A 22,670-nucleotide genomic window follows, 5' to 3' on the forward strand; every position below is an offset into this window, starting at 1 on the left:
ATGACTTCTTTCAAGCTAATTATCAATTCAATGATATTGTGGCCATGCATATCAAATATTATGTTACTGCAACCCCCCTGGACCCAAAATATCCATATTTTTTGTTTTCTGTTGATTTATTTTGGTAAACTGCCCAATTTCAGATATGATTAATTGCAAAGTAGAATGTAACCCATAAACGTGATGGAAATAAGAATCAAAAATGAACACTCAAGTTTATATTAAGTTTCACTAAGTGGTTGTCAAGCCATCAGCGGCTTTCTCTCGTCACAGCAGTTTACCTACACTGCATAAGACCACTTTTTTGTTAAACATTTTGCCAACATGCTTGATTAATAATGTAATAATTGGTGGTTTAAGGATCAACTGTTTTAAATAAATATATCAAGCATAGCCATACCAGTGCGAAATTAGCTCCCTGAACCAGCTTGTTGAACTCTGAAATTCGTTTCTTCAACTCCTCACGGTTTAACGTGGCATCGCTTGGTTTTGGGGGTAGCTTTTCGTCCGGAATCGTTCCTGAGCGATAACCTGAGTCTGTCTCATCCTTTTCCTGGAAATTGGAGAGAAAACAATGAATCAACTTTGAAACATTCATTTTTGATGCAGCATCTGTCTGCAAAGCAGACATATTTATGAAAATCTGTTTCAAACAAAATCATAGTCTGAGTTCAAAGCTTCTTTTACTTCATTCTATATTTTTTTTAAATCTTTTTACTATTTTTAACACAATCTATGAATACAAGTCTATGTTTCTCAGCAATAACGAAGGACTGATTTTGTACTTTTACCATTTATATCAGCAGACATTTTCATTATCATCATCATATTATCAATCAGAATTAATTATACCAGCAGTCAATTGTATAAAACTGGTTAAATCTTTTGTTTAGTTAGCCAAACTATTAATTGATTGGTCAATGAGTATCCAATGATTACTGTTGACCAATCAAATTGCTTTTATGTGAAACTAGCCAAAAGATAACCAATCAAAAATTATCCAGTTTAATACAATCGCCTGCAGAACTATGCATGTAGCAGCATTATACAACGATTAAACAAGAGCTGTCACAGAGACAGCACGCTCAACTATTCGGCCTTTGTTTGCTTACATGCAAAACCTGAACCAGAATTACCATATTGAATAATAAAGGGCAATTATTTGTATTATATGCATGATAGAGTTATTTATGTATGTATGTATTTCTTTAGACAACTTTCCTGGGTTAAAGCAGTACCGAGTAAACTACTTTTTCCAAGCACTACCCTTTAAATGCCAAGCGCCAGGCAAGGGAGCTACTTTTTCCAACTTTTAACATCTTTAGGTATCAGGGATGTGATTGACCTGGCAGCCAGAGGGCTGAAACTTCTTCGGCCATGGGTTTATGGGGCGCTCTTTGGGTCAAAAGCGCACTGCTGTAGAAGAAAAAATGATGGCTTTTTTAGAAGCTCTTTTGAGGGCTCTCCTGACTTTAAATTTGAAGCAAACTGGAATATTAACTTAACAAACTGAAAGCAACCAAATAAAAATTTTCAGGTTTTTTTTTTTTGGTTTATTTATTTATTTATTTTTTTTTGGGGGGGGGGGGGGGGAAATCTGGAGCCATAAGGACAAATCACATCCCTGGGTATGCATCGGCCAGGGATCGTACCCACGACCTCCCGCTCCGTAGGCGGACGCTTAACCACTAGACCATGGAGACGGTTTTAAGTTCTAAATAATAAATAAAGTAGGTTGAATAGTTGGAAACACTTGTCTAAAGTTTCAATACAATAAATGTTGTGTTTGCTGTGATATTGACTTCAATGTGGTTTCATGCAAAACCTTAACCAGAATTTTTATGTGCAAAATAAAGTTATCTAATTTGTGTGTTGTTTTTTTTTAAATTGGTTGGTTGGTTACCATTACAGACAATGCGAATGTCGGTCGGACAGTCGGACATGTCCGGTATATTTCCATTTTGACCGACGAAACTTTTGTTTTGGTCGGTCACAATGTCCGGTGAAAAATTACAGTCAGCACCGTTTAATTTTCGGAAAATTTACTTTCAGTTTCTAAATAAATGTTCAGAGTTATTTTTAACTATTATATCATGATTATTCAGCGTGTCAATCCGTGTATCATTATTTGTAAACCCCGTTTCGACATGTTTCCGTAAAAGCCAATAAAACGCGCAAGGTTCCGATCTCAGCTCGTACTATAATACTTTTATTTTACGGAAATGTTCGGAAATTACAAAATTCCGTATGTATTTATTTCCGGCGAAGTGGTTCCCGGCAATCGTGTTAATATAAATATGATGATTAAATACCGAGTTGACTTTCTTTCCGCTCTGTTTAACATTGCCAATAACAAGAAATCTACTTTCGTTTTTGCATAAATGTTGTGCCTGAGTTTGACTTGTAGTACAATTCGTTACATTTTATAACTGTACTTTATCTTTAATTTAAAGATGAATTAAAAGAGTAAGATCTAGCAGTTCCATGGGTAGGCGAACCAGATATGAGTTTTTTTTGGGAGGCAAGGGAAGAAAAAAATTATGACATAAGATTCGAATATTGATTTTTTTACATGATGTTTAGCTTTTTTTGTAATTTATTATAGTATTGTAGGTCAAATCTAACCAAAAAGATCTAAACCTGTTATAATGGGGAATTACAAAACTTATTTAAAAAGAGGCTTAAAATCAAGGTTTAGGCTGATGTAACCGAATACTGTTTGTAACATTGCGACAGGTAAATATTTGTTGCGACAGGTAAATTTTAAGTGTTTACCTGTCGCAATGTCCTGTGAAGGAGAAAAAGTTTTCGCGTTGTCTGCCATTATATAAAGTCTCAATGCAATACATCAAGTAGTTGCTGAGATGTGAACCTATGTGTGCTTACATGCAGAACCTTAACCAGAATTTTAAATTCAAATAATTAAGGTTCATAACTTGCATATTCAAATTGGTGTTATCTTACATCATTAATTAAGTAGGATAGATAGTTGTTAATACATACCTTAAGTTTCAATGCAATAAATTATGTATCTGCTGAGATATTGACTTAAGAGCTGTATGCAAAACCTTAACCAAGATGTGATGCTGACACCGACACTAGGGTTATCCTTTGAACAGACCAGCTTAAAAATCATAAATGGAATCTGCACAGTTATTTACCACAAGTAAAAAGTTCTGACATTTAGGCAAATAACATTATCTTTGTCTTACCGATGCAGGTTCGGACTGCTCAGCTGACTGACTTGAGGCTGCAAGGTCTGCAAGAGTGGTCTCCCCTGACAACACTGTGCCCTCATCCTCCTGGTCATGTGACATACACTTGCATTCCAGTTGGATGGAAGGTAGACACTGGTGGTGACATGTGTACTGGCAGTCTGAAAAAAATATTCATTCAATTCTTAATATGCGACTTTGTAAGAGATGGTGCACTGTTTCGGGCTATGGTCAAGAATTTGGTCGAGATGCCAGGTGGATACACACACTGCAAATGGTGATGCTGCTGCCAACTATATCAGATAGTTTACACAAGGAGCAAAAGATACTAGGGCCATCTTATTAACACAAGTATCATTCTTTATCATCTTATTTTATTCAATATTTTTAAATATATATCTATTTCAAAAGTAATAGCTTTTTTCATCAGTTTATTTGATTTTGTGTGTAAAACTTTCAACTCACTGATATTCGTGATACTATGACATTTTGGTTTACCTTGTTGGTAAAATGGCCCCAGTATCTGCATAAATTTTGCGCCTTGTGCGTATCTGAGCAGTTAAAAGCTGTCAAAAAGGGAAACAACTGTATGCATGTTGCTAATGTATATGTTGTCACATGTTGTAATCATGAAACTTTTGCCAGATGCAGCTTCTTGAACAAATTGAGTTCCATTTTTCAACCTTTTATTTGATGCATGGCTTTACAATTTTTTAATGTGGCAAAATATCACTATAAGAGCCAATTCAACGTTCATCCCATATGTTCTCGTAGGCATGTTTTTGATAACATATTTCATAAACGGCAGGTAATTCTGATATGTGCTGATAAGCGTTTTGTGGTTTATGAATCATGAACAAACAAACATTTGAGAAAATATACACCTCTATTTATTTACAGAATCCTTATTTCAAACTGTCAAGATAAAAGCAAATTTGCACTGTGATTTTATTTAAGATAATATTTTAATACATTCAGAAAAAAGAATTCATTCACAAACAGATAGATAGCTCAAACGTACTTCCTGTCTTTATGAGAATATTAATATTAGCCTTTTGTTCCTCAGAAATACATTTATATATATATATATATATATATATATATATATATATATATAATATACCTAAATTGAAATAAAAACTGTAATGCAAATGCTCAATTTATATTTGGTTCCTTAGAACCAAATATGGCTTTTACAGCCATTGTTTCTGGACCTGTTATATGCTTAAAACTTCATTTTGTTGATGGCAGAAAGACCTTTGTTAAAAATGGAAATATGTTTAAGATACTTTTCCCTTTATGGTTTCCTAAAAATCTAAGCATTTTTTTTTAACATATTGACCTTAAATAAAATCAATGAACTCATTGAAAATCAGAAAGTGATAAACCAGTCGGACACCTGCCTTCCCCAGCAACCAGTCAAGTGGAGCCATCAGAAGACACAAAGACCTGGAAAGATGGCTATCACCAGCCCACCTGTCATGGCTCATATCATAATTATAATATTTCCCCTGTTTGTAGGTTCATAATGTTTAACTTCCTATTCTGATTCATTCATGTATAAACTATATGAATCAGCCGTGTATTGGTAAGACTGAATTGAATTCATTGTACCTCTGCAGCAAAGTTTTGTGAGATGCCTTTTTGGAAAAAACAGTTTTCTTGACACACACATTTAGGGACCTGAGGTGGTTGTTTCATGAAAAATATTAAGAACAATTTCAAACCTAGAAGAGATTTTCAACATTGCTGCCCCATGTGCAGTACTTGAAAATATTTCCCTATATTTTTGTTAATGAAATGTCCTCCAGGCCTGGGCCCTGTCTCATAAAGTATCTAAATTTAGAAACAGTTTCATATGAACATGAAATGCTCACATGATCTTTGGCAAACCTAATTACTTGAAGGCTTTTAAAAAATAATCCAATAGCAGATTGAATCATTTATGAAGGTAGACAGAATGGTCTCCAGTTTTGTTCCCTCTCAGTAAACTGAAGTCTTTAGGTACTAAAATGCAGAACTTGAAATCCCACATTGCTGACAACCACAAAAGGTCAATGATATAAAACCAGAGGCTAGTGCCAATTAAGATAAGGAAGCAGAGCCTGATAAAGAAGTGAACAGTTCTGATGAAAGACGGAGATGATTCATTCTGTAACATATAAGAGGAAATTAGAAATCAGGGTCTGTATTCATAAAACATCTAAGAGAAAATTTTCAACTTAGGCCTAAAAAAAAAATATATCTGTTTCCTGTAACATGCTGAAAAAAAGATGGGTCGGTAGGTAGGGATTTTTTTTTTTTTTTTTAAATGTCAGAATGATCCAATATTCAAGTTTATTTCAGGTGAATTATTTTAATAAGAATTCAGTGTGATATATAGATTCAATCTTTCTGCCACTTATAAGCTAAAACTGCTAGCTTGACAGCCATCAAAACATAAAATACATCATCATTGTAATAAATCAAGACTAAGTGATTTTTTCACATCTATATATAGGTTAAGCTTGACAAAGAAACAGCATTGTTTATCAGTTATTTTTAGCCATGGTACATGTATTTCAGTTGTAGAATGCATCCTTTTAAAGGGCAAGCCATGGATTCGACTCCCAGCAGTGGCAACATTATGTGCAATTTTGAGCATTGTCAGTATGTTCACCAGGGAAGCAGTTCATCTTTACACTTTGCAAATATAACCCAGTGAAAGAGTGAATCAAAGAACATTTAGACAATTTATTTTGGGCAATTGTTTTAAACAAAACTTTCAAAATGCATACATTTTCTAATAATAAAACATGATATTATTGCACAAACTATTTTAAGATAGACTGTGTAATAATATCAAGTTGTATTACAATTAAATGTACATGACAACTATTATAAAATAAAATGCTGTTACAACAAGAACAGGCAAGAATCTCCACAAAACATAATTTTATATAAATCAATAATTCTATTGATAAATGACTAGAATCGATGACTAAACCATTTAACTCTTAGAGGCTGTCAGAATTGTACAGATCTTTGGGACCATGGTCTACACTGTTCACTGCTTGGACACTTAAACCTTACCTGCTGACTCAACAGCGAACAATGTAAAATAACAGATTGGACTGGAATATGTTTAAATAGACTAGAATCAGTATCAAAAAAACTTTGGCTGACTAATAAAAAAGTAATACCATTTTCTTTTTAAAACAGTAAAACAGCAAAACTAGTACACGTACACGTACAGTACCTTTTTAAAAAGATCTGCTGTATTAGATCCACTGTTCATTCTGTAAAAATCTCAAGCACGATAATCAATGTAACTTTCAATAGAATACCTTGTTGTTTTTTCCTTTTCTGGACTTGACTGGACTTAACGGGGGTTAAAACATTCCCAGAGTCAAAACTTGGTAAAATATGTTCTGACTCTGACGAACATATTATTTAGTTAATGCATCTTTGTTATGTAACCCAGTGCATCCTTGTCAAATTCCAATATGCACCAGCGATTGTTTAGTTGCAACGACATCTTTCTTAATTTAACTTTCACTTTCAGGTTTATCTTTTTTCCGGAAGTAAACAAAAACATTTAACGTTCCTATTGCCAGTATTGCAACCTCGTATTTTTCATTAATGGCAAAACCATAACAGTTTTGTTATAGAACCACGGACCTATAAACCAGGTCCGTGATAGAACTAAACTATAACTATAACTAGTTCTCCTTTCACTTTCATTAAAATTGACAGGAAGTTAGCGTGCACCTGTTTTCCGTGCTTTTTAGACCATGTGGTAGAAAAAATGTTTATTTTTCTGTTAACTCATTAAAAACTTATAAGAATATTTTTTAATTAACTGGAGATATAATAAAAAAACTTAAAATAAATGAACAAAATATATCCTAGCATTGTTGTTTTTCAAAACCATTGCACTTAGCGAAAAAGCGGAAGGTATCCGTTAATTTGCATAATGGGCGGAGTTCCAGATTCCAGATCGATAATCACTTGTCACTTCGGGTGTAAATTGCTCTTGCGGGTTAAACAAACATTCAGATCATGCATTGAGGCTCCTTTCAGATGATACCGACTCTCACACCGAAATATCCCGTGTCAAAACTGATGCATATTACAAATGGATGATGCGTTGATTTCGGGTCATTTACGATTCCCGTGCGTCAAAACCCGGGAGCTCAATTGAAAGCCCTGCAGTTTAATGTCACAGCCATTTAGGTTTTTGCCATTGTTTCAACTTGTCAAACCGGAAACGTTTGTTACTATGCAACGATTCGGACACTACCAAAATATTTAAATTATCGTTGTCATCATAGACAAGAGATCGCTAAAAATCTGACTTTTCGAATTTTGGGGCATAAAAAAATTGCGGTTGGTGGTAAAAAATTACGGTCGGTCGGGTTACAGGAAACAGACATATTTTGTTTTTAGGCCTTAGTGAAATAAGCGTTGTTGTTTTAAGTAAAAATTAAAAAAACAACAACAATATTTTAGCACCAAACATATGAAAATTAATAGCAAGAAAGAGATCCAAATAAAAAAGTCAAATCAATAATTTTGATAAATAAATGGATTTAAGGTATTGTTGTTAAAAATTCAAAAAAAATCACTAAGTTGAAAATATGTACTTAGCAGCTTTATGATATGGCCCCAGCAATAGAGATTTCATCTTTGTCTATGCCCCAGTGGTTGAAATTAGCACAAGCAAGCATTGTGACTCAAGCACAATGCAATTAATATGGACTATTATGTAAATCTGTTGATCTGTGAGGTCAATGTATAACTTGTCTTTGAGTTGCTTGTAATGTTTCTTTACCCAAGCAACATGGAGACTGAAGTGATACACTCCCAAAGGTCAACCAACTTTTAATAATATTTTTCTTTATAAAAGCATTTTAATTCCACGCTTATCATCCTTACTGTTTTCAGTAGTATTGCGGAAGTGATTTGTGCACACGCACTATGCTGCAGATATGGAATTAGAAAAAAAACAGAATGTAATACAGATATTTTATGTTTCCATATTCTAGACTCAGACTCAACTTTTATATGAGAAAGAATCTATGAGGACATTGACGAACATGAAAGACTAAATCACTGCACCACAAAAGATCGATGTACAATAACTATTGTACAGCTAACAAAAAAGTGCAACAGAACAATTTTTTAAACCACATGTTCACATGTTTCTCATTAAACTGATAGAAAACTGGCAACACATTTCCATTTAACAAAGAAAGTGATCATTTCAGCTGATATTTATAACACTGTACTTGTCATTTCATTAAACTGGTTGCTTTATGTCAAAGAGACTTTCTGAAATCCATACACTTGGTCAGTTGATATGACCAGCTCATCCTGACCTGAGCAGCCTTTGCATAATTGGACTGAAACACAATCCAGACTGATATAAACCCTGGAAAAGTGCCAGACACATATTAAGTTTCTTTTTTCTTAACTGAAAACAAAATTTCAAATCCTAGAGTGACCAGGCATCTATGACCTTTCTCATGGACAGCTAGGTTTCGGTGATTTCCAATGTTTCAGTAGAGTCATCCAACCCTACAGTGGCCAGCAATGATCATTGACCAAAGACTGGCAAGCTACTAATGTTTCAAACTGATTCCCTGATAGCCAAAGGCCCCAAAAACTTGACCCAAGTGACCTTAACCTGGGTTACCAGATAGAGTGATGAACCATTATATAGTGACCATCCATGACTTTCCAAATCTTTGAACTCTGATTCCCCCAATAAAGTAAACCAAATGCTTCTATGACCATCAGTGACAGCAGTGACCAGGTATGAACCTTCTACAAGACATTTTGCCCGGACATGCAAGGTCACCTTTGTGGGCATTAACCTTGACTCAACCTCTTCAGTGGTTCCAGATCCACTAATGATACCTTGGTATTTCCAGAGTAAATATTTACCCTTTGGTCACTTCTTGCTCTAAATTAATTAACCTGACAAGTATTAGCTTTGTTATTGTTCGGGATTTGTCAGTTTCATCCCTGAGAGCATTCTCTTTTTCTCTGCAGGAAATACAAATGTCACAACAGTTATACTATTGCCCTCCCTCTGTGATTTAACATGCAACAAACATTAATTTTCTTGTCATCACTGAATGTCAAGAATTCATTTCATTACCTCTGGATTCAGTTGCTATTTATGGCTCTCCATCTCATTAATAATTCATTCATGTCAAAAATTCTACATGGCAAGATTTCTGCATTTAAATTTTAGATGTTTCATGGAAAGTGTAAGTTTTGTTTAAACAATAACACAGTGTTAATGTTAAGGTCAGGATGGCTTGTGGTAGAGTGTACGCCTCCTGATCATGAGGTCCCGGTTTCAATCCCCTATAGTGGAACGTTCTTGCAGCCTCTCACATGGAAACTCGGTACTGGTGAGGTTGACCCAGAAAGCATTTCAAGAGTCTTTAAGATCATTTCAAGAGTCTTTAAGATAAGCCAAATTAGCTTTCTACAAAACCAAGCTAAAATAAATTAGTATAAACTAATTACATAAACACCCTGTCACAACTTGGATCCGTGAGTTACCACGAGTGCTTTTGGAATTATATCTCGCAAAAAAAAGCCATGAGATGACAGCGGATTCCAATGCTTAAGGTACATCAGTGCGACACTTGCTTAAGTTCTCTTCCATGTGAATATGAGAGTAGTACGAGATTCTTCTGTTAAACTTGAGTTTGAGCAACATTGGTACGATCTGTGTACGACACTCTTTCGACGACCGCAGAGATTTCTATGAGTTCTGTCGATATGTGCATGATATCATGACAAGTTATCAAGAGTGAGCAACGAGAATGTAAGAGAAAGGATGCCACATGGCGAACTGATGCAGTGCTTTTTAATGATATAATCACATTGAACTCGTTGGAAATTGCAATAGTCTCAAGGACATGTCAAAGGTATGTACAAACTCACAACAACTCAACGAATCTCAAGCAGAGATCGCAATAATGTCCTCTTGAGTCACTGCTGAACTCGTAGATTGTCAAGCGACTTTTTGATGTGGCGAAAAGCAGCGACAAGTGAAGACGTGTCTACCACAAGTGTTCGAGTTTGTTCGACACCCCTACCACATGTCTTCGATAAGTGTACGAGACGAAACTCGTACGACAATTTTAAACTGTACTGCTTGCCGAGTACTTTCTTTGTGAGGAGACATGTCTTCGACATGCAACGACAAGGCTTCGAGTCCAACACGACACCTGAAAAGTTTAGTTGAGCTGAAACTCGCAACAACTTGTAGCCGAAACTCACTACAGTGTGACAAGGGCTTAAAGTTAAGATTTATTGACTAATGCGATCCAACAGGCAATATTCTGATGGGTTTTATTTCTGCTGTGTTTGTGTCAATGTTCTACAACCATATCAATTTTATGTTCACAGTACATTTACAAAAGGTGGTAATGCCATATATATTTTTGTTCAAGTTACTACAAGATTCATGTATCATGCTTCCTTATAATTGATCAGTTGCTCTGCATGTTCATTATGCATATCTGAAACAACCTATCTCAGATTTCAAAAGTTTGCATTACAATGTAAACAAAGTTTCAGTAATGAAACATAGGGTTTATCAGAATTAAAACATTGGAAAGGCACATGTTTCCTCAAATATGCATGCATAGTAAAACTACTGCTGTGGAAACAAGCGAAAACAAGCAAAAAAATGTTACGTAGAATGCAAAGCGGCAGTTTCCAAATAAGGCCACTTCATGTGATTTTAAATACTTTGTATAGATAAATGAGGATTTGTCTACCAAGCAGTGAATTTACACAGGGAATTTCTTTGATAGAAAGCACAATCAAATGGTCTCACTTTCTTTTCCACCAGTAAAAAAGAAAACAGATTCATCCTCCTACTGTCACACACAGTCCTTACATCAGTCTGAATACCCACTTAAAATAGTTCCTTTTCTTCCACCCAGGGGGTAGGACACCTAATACACATTCAGACATGTGGCATACCTTTCTTCATACTGAGCTTCATTTTATAGTATTTACTTGATCTGTTGGGGTGTTTCTTTTGGTTGTTTCAAGGCATATTCACTTTCAGACAAAGTTTCACTTCAGCCTACCATACCAAACATGAAACTGCATCAGACTCTTCCTAGCTTTATTTCAATCAACATCAACATGAGCACTATAGACAACAGAAAGATCTTAAATCTGAAGAAAATAGTTTACAGGTACCAGAGCTATTACATCAAGCAAAAACATGAAGATGGGTGGAGGATGAATACTTACAGCACTTGCGAAAATGAGCACAGTTTGAGCAAAAATGCATGAGAAAATAATCATTAGCTCACTATGAGTAGAAGAACATAGTTTTGGCAAGGTTTCAATGTGCAGACAAGCTTCTTCCTGGCATTGATGGCTGCAAGCCCCTGGCTGACCTTGAGTTAGATCATTACTGTCAGTTTTAATTGTTTAAACATGCATGTTCCTGTGGAAAACTGCAGACTATTGCTGCAATGCTTGTAATCTCCTTCAATGCACTTTAAAAGATAGCAACATGCAGATGGTAGAATGATATAAAAACAACAGTCATCATTGCAAGCTCTAACTGCAACCCAAACAATGTTTGTTGTCATGGAGAATTGTGTAGCTAGGTTCATAATCTGTGTTTACTTAATTGTGTTTGGTTCCAGAATAAAGGATTTAAAAACTTGACATTGTTTCTGTTACAGACTTTATCATGCATGTACTGACCACTTATTAGTAACTAAATAAAATCTGAATAACCAGATAAGGCCATTAATGATGGTGGTCTGCTTTCTTCCTGTCAATCAGCAATGCTAGCTGCATGATTACATGGCAATGCTCTTTATTTTATTGCATCTTACCACTAATTACATGGCTGGGCATCAATATAAGTTATTAAGCCTCATTTGACCATGTGTGGTCAGGATATCTCCTCCCACTTCAGACAGATAAAACTACTGAGACTGTTTTAAGAGGGTTACACCATGGCCAAACCATTTCAAAAAGGTATGACGTCACCATTGCGTCATATGTACTTCCGTTGTGTGGAAAATTCTCAATAAAAAAATTAATGTTTTCATGACTGATAGACATGTTTTCACAAGCTCAATACACTGTAAATCAAAAATATCATTATTTCTGAAACTTTTATACGTTGAGTATCTATTATTGCTTGATTTATAATTTAGAATAGAGATTTAAGCATAAACTGCTGCCCTATAGTTGAAAGGTCATTTTGGAAGAACTGTCATGGCGGACTGTGCAATTTTTAGAGTTTGTTTTTCAAGTGGAGAGATTTTTCTTAGGAATAACTTAACCCCCCTTTTTTATTGGCTTAAAAGGTAATTTAAAGCTTGTACTTTAAGAATATATATGTTTATCATAGTCTGCATTCGCTCTAAATGCCTTTAAATGTTGTCTAAAAATAATCATTTTACATTGAATTATAGAGGAAATGACAATGGTGGTGTGTAACCAAAAGGGTTAAAAAGAACTCAACATAAGAGAGAAGTACACAGAACTTGGGAGAACTCAGTATCAACCAAACAAATGTTAAGAAATTAGCTCCGGATCTCCAAAACAAAACCTGCAAAGCCATAAGTTACCAATAAACACAAGAGAACAAACAAATTATAAACCTCAAAATAAATTCAAATTATGGTCCGATTTACATTTGCAAAGAAAATAGAGAAATTGTTAGACATATGGCATTAATGTTTGTTTCATGATCATCCCTACATACATAATATAAGCGTATAAACCACCATGTAAAGAAGTGTTAATTAATTGATTAAGAATTTATGGCATCTACATGCCTGGGCCTAAAAAAAAAATACATTTGGTTCGGGTTACCCGACCCTACCTACGGAATAGGCGCCGACCCTACCGTTTTTATAGTCAATTTGAAAAAAAAAATGAAAAATGAAAAAAAAAAAAAAAAAAAAAAAAAAAATCTCGTTTTTTTTTTAAATTGCTTTTTAATATTAAGTTTAAACCTTAAATGCTTATACAGAAGATAGCTTTAACACCATTTTCCAATGATGAAAATTATTTTCTTATATAAAACCTAAAAAAAAAAAAAAAAAGCCTACCTACCCTACCTATTTTTTTTAAGGATGTAACCCTAACCAAACAATTTTTTTTTTTAGGCCCTGTGCATATCACAATGGCCTTCATAAATATGGAAATAAGACGTTACTGAAGTAAAAGCAGTTAGCAAACAAACGGCAAATGTAATTGACTTTAAAATAATGAATGGGATTTGATATAATATCAAGTATGAGGAAAATATTCTTATGATTGTTAGGGACAAACACTAACTTAAAACAATGTCATTTGAACCTTCTTTGAAATAAACAAATGACACTGAACAATTCAACAAACGAAAGTGAACAATTCAATCTGCAGGAATTGAACAAATGACTGTACACTAGACGCATGACAAAAGAGCACACAAACATTCACAAAAATTGCTCAGCAGACATTCTTGCATTTCTTCCATGAATAAGTATCATTTTGTATCAGGTCACCTGGCCATTGACTTAAGTACTAATATTTGATTAATATAAACAATGGAGAACCATTAAATAAAAAAAATAACAAGAGAAAAAGAGTGGAACAAACCGCAATGTTTTGTTGCCTCTGGCAATATGTGTACCAAGTTTTAAACATTTGTAATTTGTAACTCAGCCTACATTTGAGCAGACACAAGAAACATGTGATGCAAACTAGTCCTAACCACACATGATGAACACTAATTGGAGACAACAGCAATACCCTTATTCCAGACAAATGGAATTACACAGCTGCTGAATCAAGAAATGTGTATTCAAACTAAACAAAGGAATCCATGCCATTTCTGAAACTGATGTTACATTTTAAAAGAAAAAGCAGATCATAAAAAATGTTTTAAACAGTTTAAATACTTCTGATGTTGATAAAACTTTTATGAGCATAAGGAGAAACAAAAAGCTCACCTGATTTTGATTGTTGTTGGCATGTGCAAGTTTCTGGTGTATCACCATTAAATTTGGCTTCAGAATAATACCCTGTGTCTCGATTTGACACATCACTAACATCGTCCAGTAAATAATTCCCACTCTCACTATCACAAGTAACTGTCAAGTCTGACCTACAGGTGTCCGAATTCACTGATGGCACTTTTCCATTTTGACAAATTTTATTAAATATATAATCCCATTCCCCACCCTGATTCCACAATTTTGGAAGACTGAGTTTATTCTCCTTATTTGAGCCATTTTGTTCGTCTTTATCACAGAATGCTTTTAAATCCTCTACTAAATCACAGACAGAGTTTCGATGCCACCGTTCTAGACAGTTTGATCTACGTTTAAATTGGAAATTTTCAAACTCTTTTTCAAAGTCTTTAAAATCAGCATCATTGTCAAAAAAATCTGCAAAAATGTCATCAACTTTTAATTCGGGAAATTCTTCCCCTCCATCCTCGTTTTCAGTGTCTGTGTCACTTGACGAATCGTCCGATTTGTGTCCCTCAGAATGAGGTGACCATCGATATTTATCAAGACTAGAACTACTTGCGTATCTACGCTTGTTTTTCACTGTTTCAAAAACCCTGTCAAACTCCAGAAAATGTTCATCATTTTGGAAGAACTCCATCATTGGCAAAGACTCGAGAGCAAAGTCCAAACAATCACAGTCCCCTTCACACTTTGCTTTTGGTTCAGTATTTTTAAGTTCTTTGGCTTTTAACTTCTCCACTTCTTTTTTAACATCATCTATTTCTTCATAAATATGCTCACCTTCGCCACAGAGACCTTCTAATTCTTTCTTCAAACTGGAGTCTATCCCTTTACTTTCACGAAACTTTATTATGTCACTGTCATCTACAAGGGAGTTGAGTCGACTCGGTCTTTCTTTAGATACTTTCCTTCTGTCGTCTTTCCATCTACTTCTCAAATGATGAAAATTAACCAAATCTTGTTTAAAATCCTCGTAATCATCTGAATCTACAAAAACATGCTGGAAATGCTTATAATTTGATGAATCAGACAATTTTTCATATGGAACTTGAAAAATATCTTCTTTAAAGAATTTTAAATTCCTTGATTCTAGATCAATTTTCTGATTTTCAGATTTTTCCTGTCTAAAACCACTATAGATTTCACTTGGCTTTTGTTCCATTTCCAATTTAACTCTCCTCCGTTTCCTTCCAGCATTATTCAGTTTCACGAAGACTCATGGAACATCAGGTGAAAACTGTTATGTGATTCAGTTAACCAGTCTGTTTCTATGTTACACCAGTCCGACACAGATCAAACAGTCTGTATCTTCAGGAAGCTGTTACTATAAATAGGTACATCATGTTGGAGAAGCAGAGAGATAGGAAATGTAGTTTTACTGATAAGCCTATAACATTCTGATTTTAGATTGATATCTTTTTTTTTACCTGGGCAAATTAATAAAACTATCTCCAGACTGAAAAAGATGTTTTAAATGTTCATAAAAGACACCTGTTCAAGGTATTTTCTTAATTACACTTTACTACTGTTGAAGTCTTCTCCAATTGCCAAATATCATCATTTTTCAAAATTATAATACCTAAATATTTTCAACCTTCGACTATTATTTTAACCTTTAATTGTTTAAGTAGATATCCAGCCAAATTTTGAGACACAATGATAAATTATTCATTTGCATATCCACATCATTCTTCTGAACTCAATATGGCTAGTTGCACTGTGTTTCATGCAGAAACTAACTCCATCTGATTTCCACTAAGACTAGCAACATCTGGCGAGTGACTGACAATGTATTAGAAACCTGGCAGACCATTGATTGCTAATAACTGAATCAATCTGGGGCCATATTCAATAATCAACTTAGACTGAACTTTAATTTAAGATTAGAAACTAAGTGTTTTGATTGGTCTGTATATTTAGCTGACCAATAGGCTGAATGGAGTCACTGAGGCATATCTAAGGATAAGGATAAGATCAATATTGAATACTGGTCAAGGATTGCAAAGTCAGGATGACCTTTATTGGCTTTATTTACTACCTCACAACTATTACGACATTTCTCATAGATTGGTGACAAAAACGTTTGAAGCAATATTACCTAATTATTCATGTGCAGATACACAGCTTTTCATTGTTGAAAGAGAGAAACTATCAATGAATTTGTTCTATAGCCAGGTCTTTAGTAAATGTACTTTATGAAACAACTGCACTGTGTTTATTTCTAACCATCTAATGATTTTAAACGTTTTAGATATTATCATAAACACTGATTGCAATTTATAATCTTTGTGCTAAATGTAGCTGAAACAGTGCAAATTACAATAATCTTTAAAAAAAAAAAAAAAGTGGTGTATTAAGTGCCTTGCAAGGTTAAGTATTCCGACAAATTTCCTTATATATGTACATGTAACTAGTGAACAAGTAAAACGTGCAGATAAAGTCCTAATGTAACATTAAACAAAGATTACTAATAAAGCATTATTAACACTTTATAAAAGATCTTGGAACAAATTTAAAAACCATTCCACTTTAACAACGAAAACATTCAGCAATTTAGATTAAGTCTTTAACAACTTCTTCCTTAAAGCTTCTAATAGGAAACCTTTTTGTGTCTCTTAAATCCTTCAACAGATAAGCCTTAAGTTAAAAATGATATGTTAACCAAACAATTATATAACAATAATGACCGTAAGTTTCGTTTTAAACCTCTCTGCTTCTAAAACATTGCAAACCTTTGAGTTAAGTGCCGTCAAGTAATTATTTACGATAATTACCAAATGAAATCCTTTTCATAAAGATGTACACAACAAAACACCATCCCACATGATTTGAAAAATGAGTTTTACTGATTGCCACTTTATGTAAATTATTCAACTTTCGATTTCTGTTATTAGACACACACATTCAAATGACACAACAATTCAATGAATTATAATCGATTTCAAGCGATATCGACAATTATTGTTATCCAAAACACTGGTATCAAAAGTTAAGCCCATTATGATAAAGTTTAAACACAGCGTCACTGCTAACAGCATGTGACTATTTAAAAGGTAGATAACACAGTATAATAGTAATATCATAGAGATCTTTTAAACACCAAAAAACACAATGACATTCAAAAATCCAATGTGGTATTTGTGGTAGATTTAAGAGAAATGAGCTTAACTTCCCACATGTACACATATCATACTGAAAATATCATTCTGAGTAATAATGTAAACATGGGTGACATCAGGTAAATAAGTGAAGCATGCTATTTAAGGTGTTTATATTGGTTGTAACCATTCAAGCTAAAACAGCCATGGATGCGACATTCATTTGTGAAAATCAAAGTGTCATATATTGGACATTTCTCCCACCTACACTGACAGTCAAAGGTGTTGTAATGGTACACATTACATGTAATACAATAAACAAATAGAATGAAAACCCCTTGGTTAAACACAATTTAGCATTCAAAGCCTTGACAGACACATTTTCTGAAACAGAAAGGGACATTTTTTGGGGGAGCGGAGTTAAATTATTAACAGATTCTTAATGTCTTTGTCAGCTAAAAAAATATTATTCTTTAAAAAGATTGTCCCATTAATTGATTTAATTAATCATATTAATTGCAATATAAGCTGTAAATTCTGCAAAAAAACTTGTAAAAGTTGATACTTAGAATCCAATGGCCAGAGAAAGTGTATTTTTGTGTCATAATTTACACATAGATGTTTACTATTTCAGATGTTTATGACCTTTTTATTGCCCTCAAGTTTAGCAATTTGTTGTCCACTTGTAAAATTTCCAATCTTTTGAAAATCAAACAACATATTTGTATAAACCAGTGATGACCTTTATGATAATAACAAATTGGACTGGGCATCATACAGAGTATAATCAGTCCTTTTGATAAGAAAATGTCTTATAAACAAATTGTTGATGACAACAGTATTGTTAGCAAGTTTCACCAACACTGACAGCTATGCAGAACATGCAAATATACAAAGGGGGGCAACCTTTATACACAAAGCTAATAATTGGCTAGGTTGCCTCCCTTGAAACAAAGTCGACAACATATGGGATGCTCATAAATTGATAAGAACCAAATGCTTCTCAGAAAAGAGAAAACATTTGCATTCCAGCAGGTTTCTTGAACAGACAGATCAAGTGTTAATCACCCCGGGTTTGGCAAGGTTGATGGCTTAGTTAGATTACTGGAGAACTATGTTTTATCAATATTTGTTTTATCGCCATTACAACACCTTTTAATACTAAGTTATGCTGAGATCACTAAGATGAGATAGAAAAAGAAGAAAGAATAATCTACACTACTGAATTCAAACACTGTACAATTTATGTCAAACAAAACAATTTCAGTGCTCTGACCTGACAAGATGACAACAGACACCTGTACTTATAGAACAATGTCAGAGGTGAGAAAATAACTGAACTCACAGGCTCTTGGCTTCAATAGTCCATCATATGGAAATGATTTGAAAAATTGCACATTGGTATTTTGCATATGTGCTTTTTGAAGGACAATGTTTATAACCAGTTGAATCTTTTCATGATATGATTTCACCAGAAAACACAAATCATACATCAACCAAAAATGTTTGAAGAACATGTATCTCTAATGGCTGCGTCAATTAGTCATTTTACACTCAATGTCTGTTGGATTATTTAAGGTTATAACCATCATAGGAGTTGACGAGTTACAGTTTCCAGTAAATCATGTATGCATCCTGCTGTCAGCAGTGAAGTAGTTAGATGGATAATATTAAGTAATGAGTATATGCATTGAAAATTTCACAGATACATGTGAAGTGATGATGCTATAAACACCTATCTCCTTTCCAATTTAGAGGACCATGGCTTCAAGCATACTCTTGTTATCAATCTGAAAAGCATCTAGTCTTCAAGGTCACCATGATTCATATTTTTGGCCTACTGACCTCTAAATCAAAACGGCTTATCTGCTGGTCATGGCCAACCTCTATACCACGTTTGAGGACCTAATGCCCAAGTGGTTTCTAGTTATAAATAGGACAAGTCTGTTGCAATACATTCCCGCTTCTTTGAAGGGGGCAATAAAACAATTATGGAAATCTATTGTAAAATTTCATTTCATAAAATATTCCATGGTACTGAAAGTTTACCATAATCAGGACAAACAGTATTACAAGAAACATTGACTAGTATTACTCAGGTACTGTGAAATCATTAATGTTCGTGGGCATGAAATTTCGTGGATTGCCGAAAAAAAACAATTTCGTGGGTACTTGAATTCGTGGATTTTCATTTTTGAAAAAAAAAATCGAAGATGCGATCGTCCTAGATCGTCTTCATAATATCCACGCGCTGGCCCGTGATTTCCGCCTTCTACGTCACTCGGTTTATGACACTCGCTAATGTGGTACGACATGCCAATTAGTGCATATACCCGTGTCACTTATCGATTTAATTGGGAATAAAGGTAATAAAAGAAGATGTACTCTGATCATAAATACAGATAGGGGAAGCCATTGAATGCCAATTAAGAATTTTGCAAACCGTGAAAACACCGAAAAGGTGCGTTTATTGTCACGTTCGGTGCTTAGTAACCTTCAATGTACTCGTAATCGATTAATTATTTCATTAAATAAAAAATCGAGTATGGACACTCATCACGCACATCTTGTAAACTTGGAGATTTTCATTAACAGCACATGTTTAAACACGTGCTTATAACTGTCATTTGCTGCATAAAACACATTTAATTGATTTGGTTCATTATTTGTTAAAGGCAGTTATAATATATTAACCGAATAATGATCGTAAGTTATACAATGAGACAGGTTTTAACACTGTATACTGCGACCTCTGTTAATAATATACTAGAGTATGTACGTAACAAGGCAATTGAAAAAATGAATAAAGGGTCTATATTTCGTGGGATCTTGAATTCGTGGATCACCCAATCCACGAAAACCACGAACATTAATGCCTCACGAACATTAATGATTTCACTGTATTCTAAGTAACCAAACACATCAGCTCATTGTCCAAAAATGACACTACAACCACTACCCCCTTAGTCATTCCCTGTTCAATTTCCAATCCTCGCACATTTGTGATTGTCATTCAGTCAGACAATTGGGTTTTCTCCAGCCGGGGTTCAGTTATGGCTACTTTCAGTTTTGTTTTGTATCCCTGTTGCAACGCAGCACAATCACTTCAAGCACTATTACTAAACTCAGGACTGGTATGGTGGTTTAAATACAATACAAGACAGCATCATGCAAACCTATTAGCATTATCCAGAAAGGTAATATTTTTAGTGTTTCTTCCAGATCTATTGACCACAGCATTGAGCTGTTGTGCCCTTTTGACTGCCGGAAATGCCCCACACTGCCTACTCTTTAAGGACCTCACAGCAAGAATAAATATGAAAATATTCCCTTATATTTTTATTTATAATTTCAAATTGAAGGAAGTTTTCTTTGAAATTCTGTTGTTTAATGCTGTTGAAGTTATAAGCGTAAAGGTAATTTTATCAAACTACAAGAAAGACTAGAAGCGCAATGCGACGGAACCAGGTTTTTGTTATGGGCAATCAGAAATTATAGCCAATTAATTTGTTGTATGACTTTATCTTTACTTTTATCAAAAAGAGACGTAACTGAAAATTACTGTTGGTGGAAACCATTTTTCTATTTTTAGTAATAGTGACCTTGACCTTAGCCCCTCCCCACTCAAAAGAAATTCCAAGCTAGCTCTTCACATAAGCTACCTACACACTAAGTTTCATCAATATCTATCAATGCTAACTTATGTTATTGGGCAGAAACCATTTTTCTATTTTTAGTAACAGGCGACCTTGACCATAGCCCCATCCCCCTCAAAAGCAATCCCAAGCTAGCTCTGTACATAAGCTACCTACACACCAAGTTTCATCAATATCGGTCAATGCTAACTAAAGCTATTGGGCAGAAACCATTTTTCTATTTTAAGTAACAGTGACCTTGACCATTTTTCTATTTTAAGTAATAGTGACCTTGACCTTAGCCCCTCCCCACTCAAAAGCAATCCCAAGCTAGCTCTCAAATAAGCAACTTACACACCAAGTTTCATCAATATCGGTCAATGCTAACTAAAGTTATTGGGCAGAAACCATTTTTCTATTTTAAGTAACAGTGACCGTGACCTTAGCCCCTCCCCCCCCCCTCAATAGCAATCCCAAGCTAGCTCTTCACATAAGATACCTACACACCAACTTTCGTCAATATCTATCAATCCTAACTTAAGTTATTGGGCAGAAACCATTTTTCTATTTTTAGTAAGAGGCGACCTTGACCTTAGCCCCACCCCCCTCAAAAGCAATCCCAAGCTAGCTCTTCACATAAGCTACCTACACACCAAGTTTCATCAATATCTGTCAATGCTAACTAAAGTTATTGGGCAGAAACCATTTTTCTATTTTAAGTAACAGTGACCTTGACCATTTTTCTATTTTAAGTAATAGTGACCTTGACCTTAGCCCCTCCCCCCCCCCTCAATAGCAATCCCAAGCTAGCTCTTCACATAAGCTACCTACACACCAACTTTCGTCAATATCTATCAATCCTAACTAAAGTTATTGGGCAGAAACCATTTTTCTATTTTTAGTAACAGGCGACCTTGACCTTAGCCCCACCCCCCTCAAAAGCAATCCCAAGCTAGCTCTTCACATAAGCTACCTACACACCAAGTTTCATCAATATCTGTCAATGCTAACTAAAGTTATTGGGCAGAAACCATTTTTCTATTTTAAGTAACAGTGACCTTGACCATTTTTCTATTTTAAGTAATAGTGACCTTGACCTTAGCCCCTCCCCACTCAAAAGCAATCCCAAGCTAGATCTTCCCATAAGCTACCTACACACCAAGTTTCATCAATATCTATCAATACTAACTAAAGTAATTGAACAGAAACCAATGTTTGACGACTGCCCGTTGAAAACCTGGTTAAAAATCCTGGTTATGAACATTTTTAACCAAAATGGGAGCCAGTTTATTTGGAAATTTGGTGAGCACACAGAGCTTGTAGTAGCCAACATGTCAGTTTGTGAGGGTTCCTTATTAAGAAAAAGTAAACAGTTACCCGTTGGTGCCATTTTTAGAAAAAATAAATAACATGCTTTCCATCAATCCTGGAAGAAACACTAGTTGTCATAACATCTTTCACAACTGTTGAACATACAGAATATTAATCTACATTTACTTACTGTTACATTTAAGGCACTGTTTGTAGGCCCCCCAGATAAAGTCCCCACATTCATCACACCAGGTCGGATGAGTCAGCTGGTGGACCTGGACAAATACAATGTAGATGATGGTACATGTATCAATAGAACCTCATATCAAAATAGAACTTGAAACATTAACATCCAAAATATCAATGTTTTTAAACATGTGCTATAGATACCTTTCAAAG

General features: G+C 34.6%; 1 protein-coding gene across 5 annotated transcripts in view; it reads right to left on the bottom strand.

Moving 5' to 3' along the window:
- The window catches only part of LOC128217145 (ras association domain-containing protein 1-like), a 47,010-nt gene that overhangs the window by 18,601 nt on the left and 5,739 nt on the right, over positions 1 to 22,670 (bottom strand). For 3 of the 5 annotated variants that reach the window (XM_052924070.1, XM_052924072.1, XM_052924071.1), the window contains exons 3-5: positions 22,462 to 22,546; positions 3,213 to 3,376; positions 401 to 553 (exon numbers count right to left, since the gene is read on the bottom strand). In XM_052924070.1, coding sequence (XP_052780030.1) covers positions 401 to 553; positions 3,213 to 3,376; positions 22,462 to 22,546 — 402 coding nt within the window. Of the gene's footprint in view, positions 1 to 400; positions 554 to 3,212; positions 3,377 to 14,203; positions 15,552 to 16,959; positions 17,401 to 22,461; positions 22,547 to 22,670 lie in introns of those variants that run through there. The other 2 variants (XM_052924068.1, XM_052924067.1) reach the window with 2 other exon arrangements.

This window comes from Mya arenaria, chromosome 14 (genome assembly GCF_026914265.1).
Source record: "Mya arenaria isolate MELC-2E11 chromosome 14, ASM2691426v1".
NCBI classification, from domain to species: Eukaryota; Metazoa; Mollusca; class Bivalvia; order Myida; family Myidae; genus Mya; species Mya arenaria.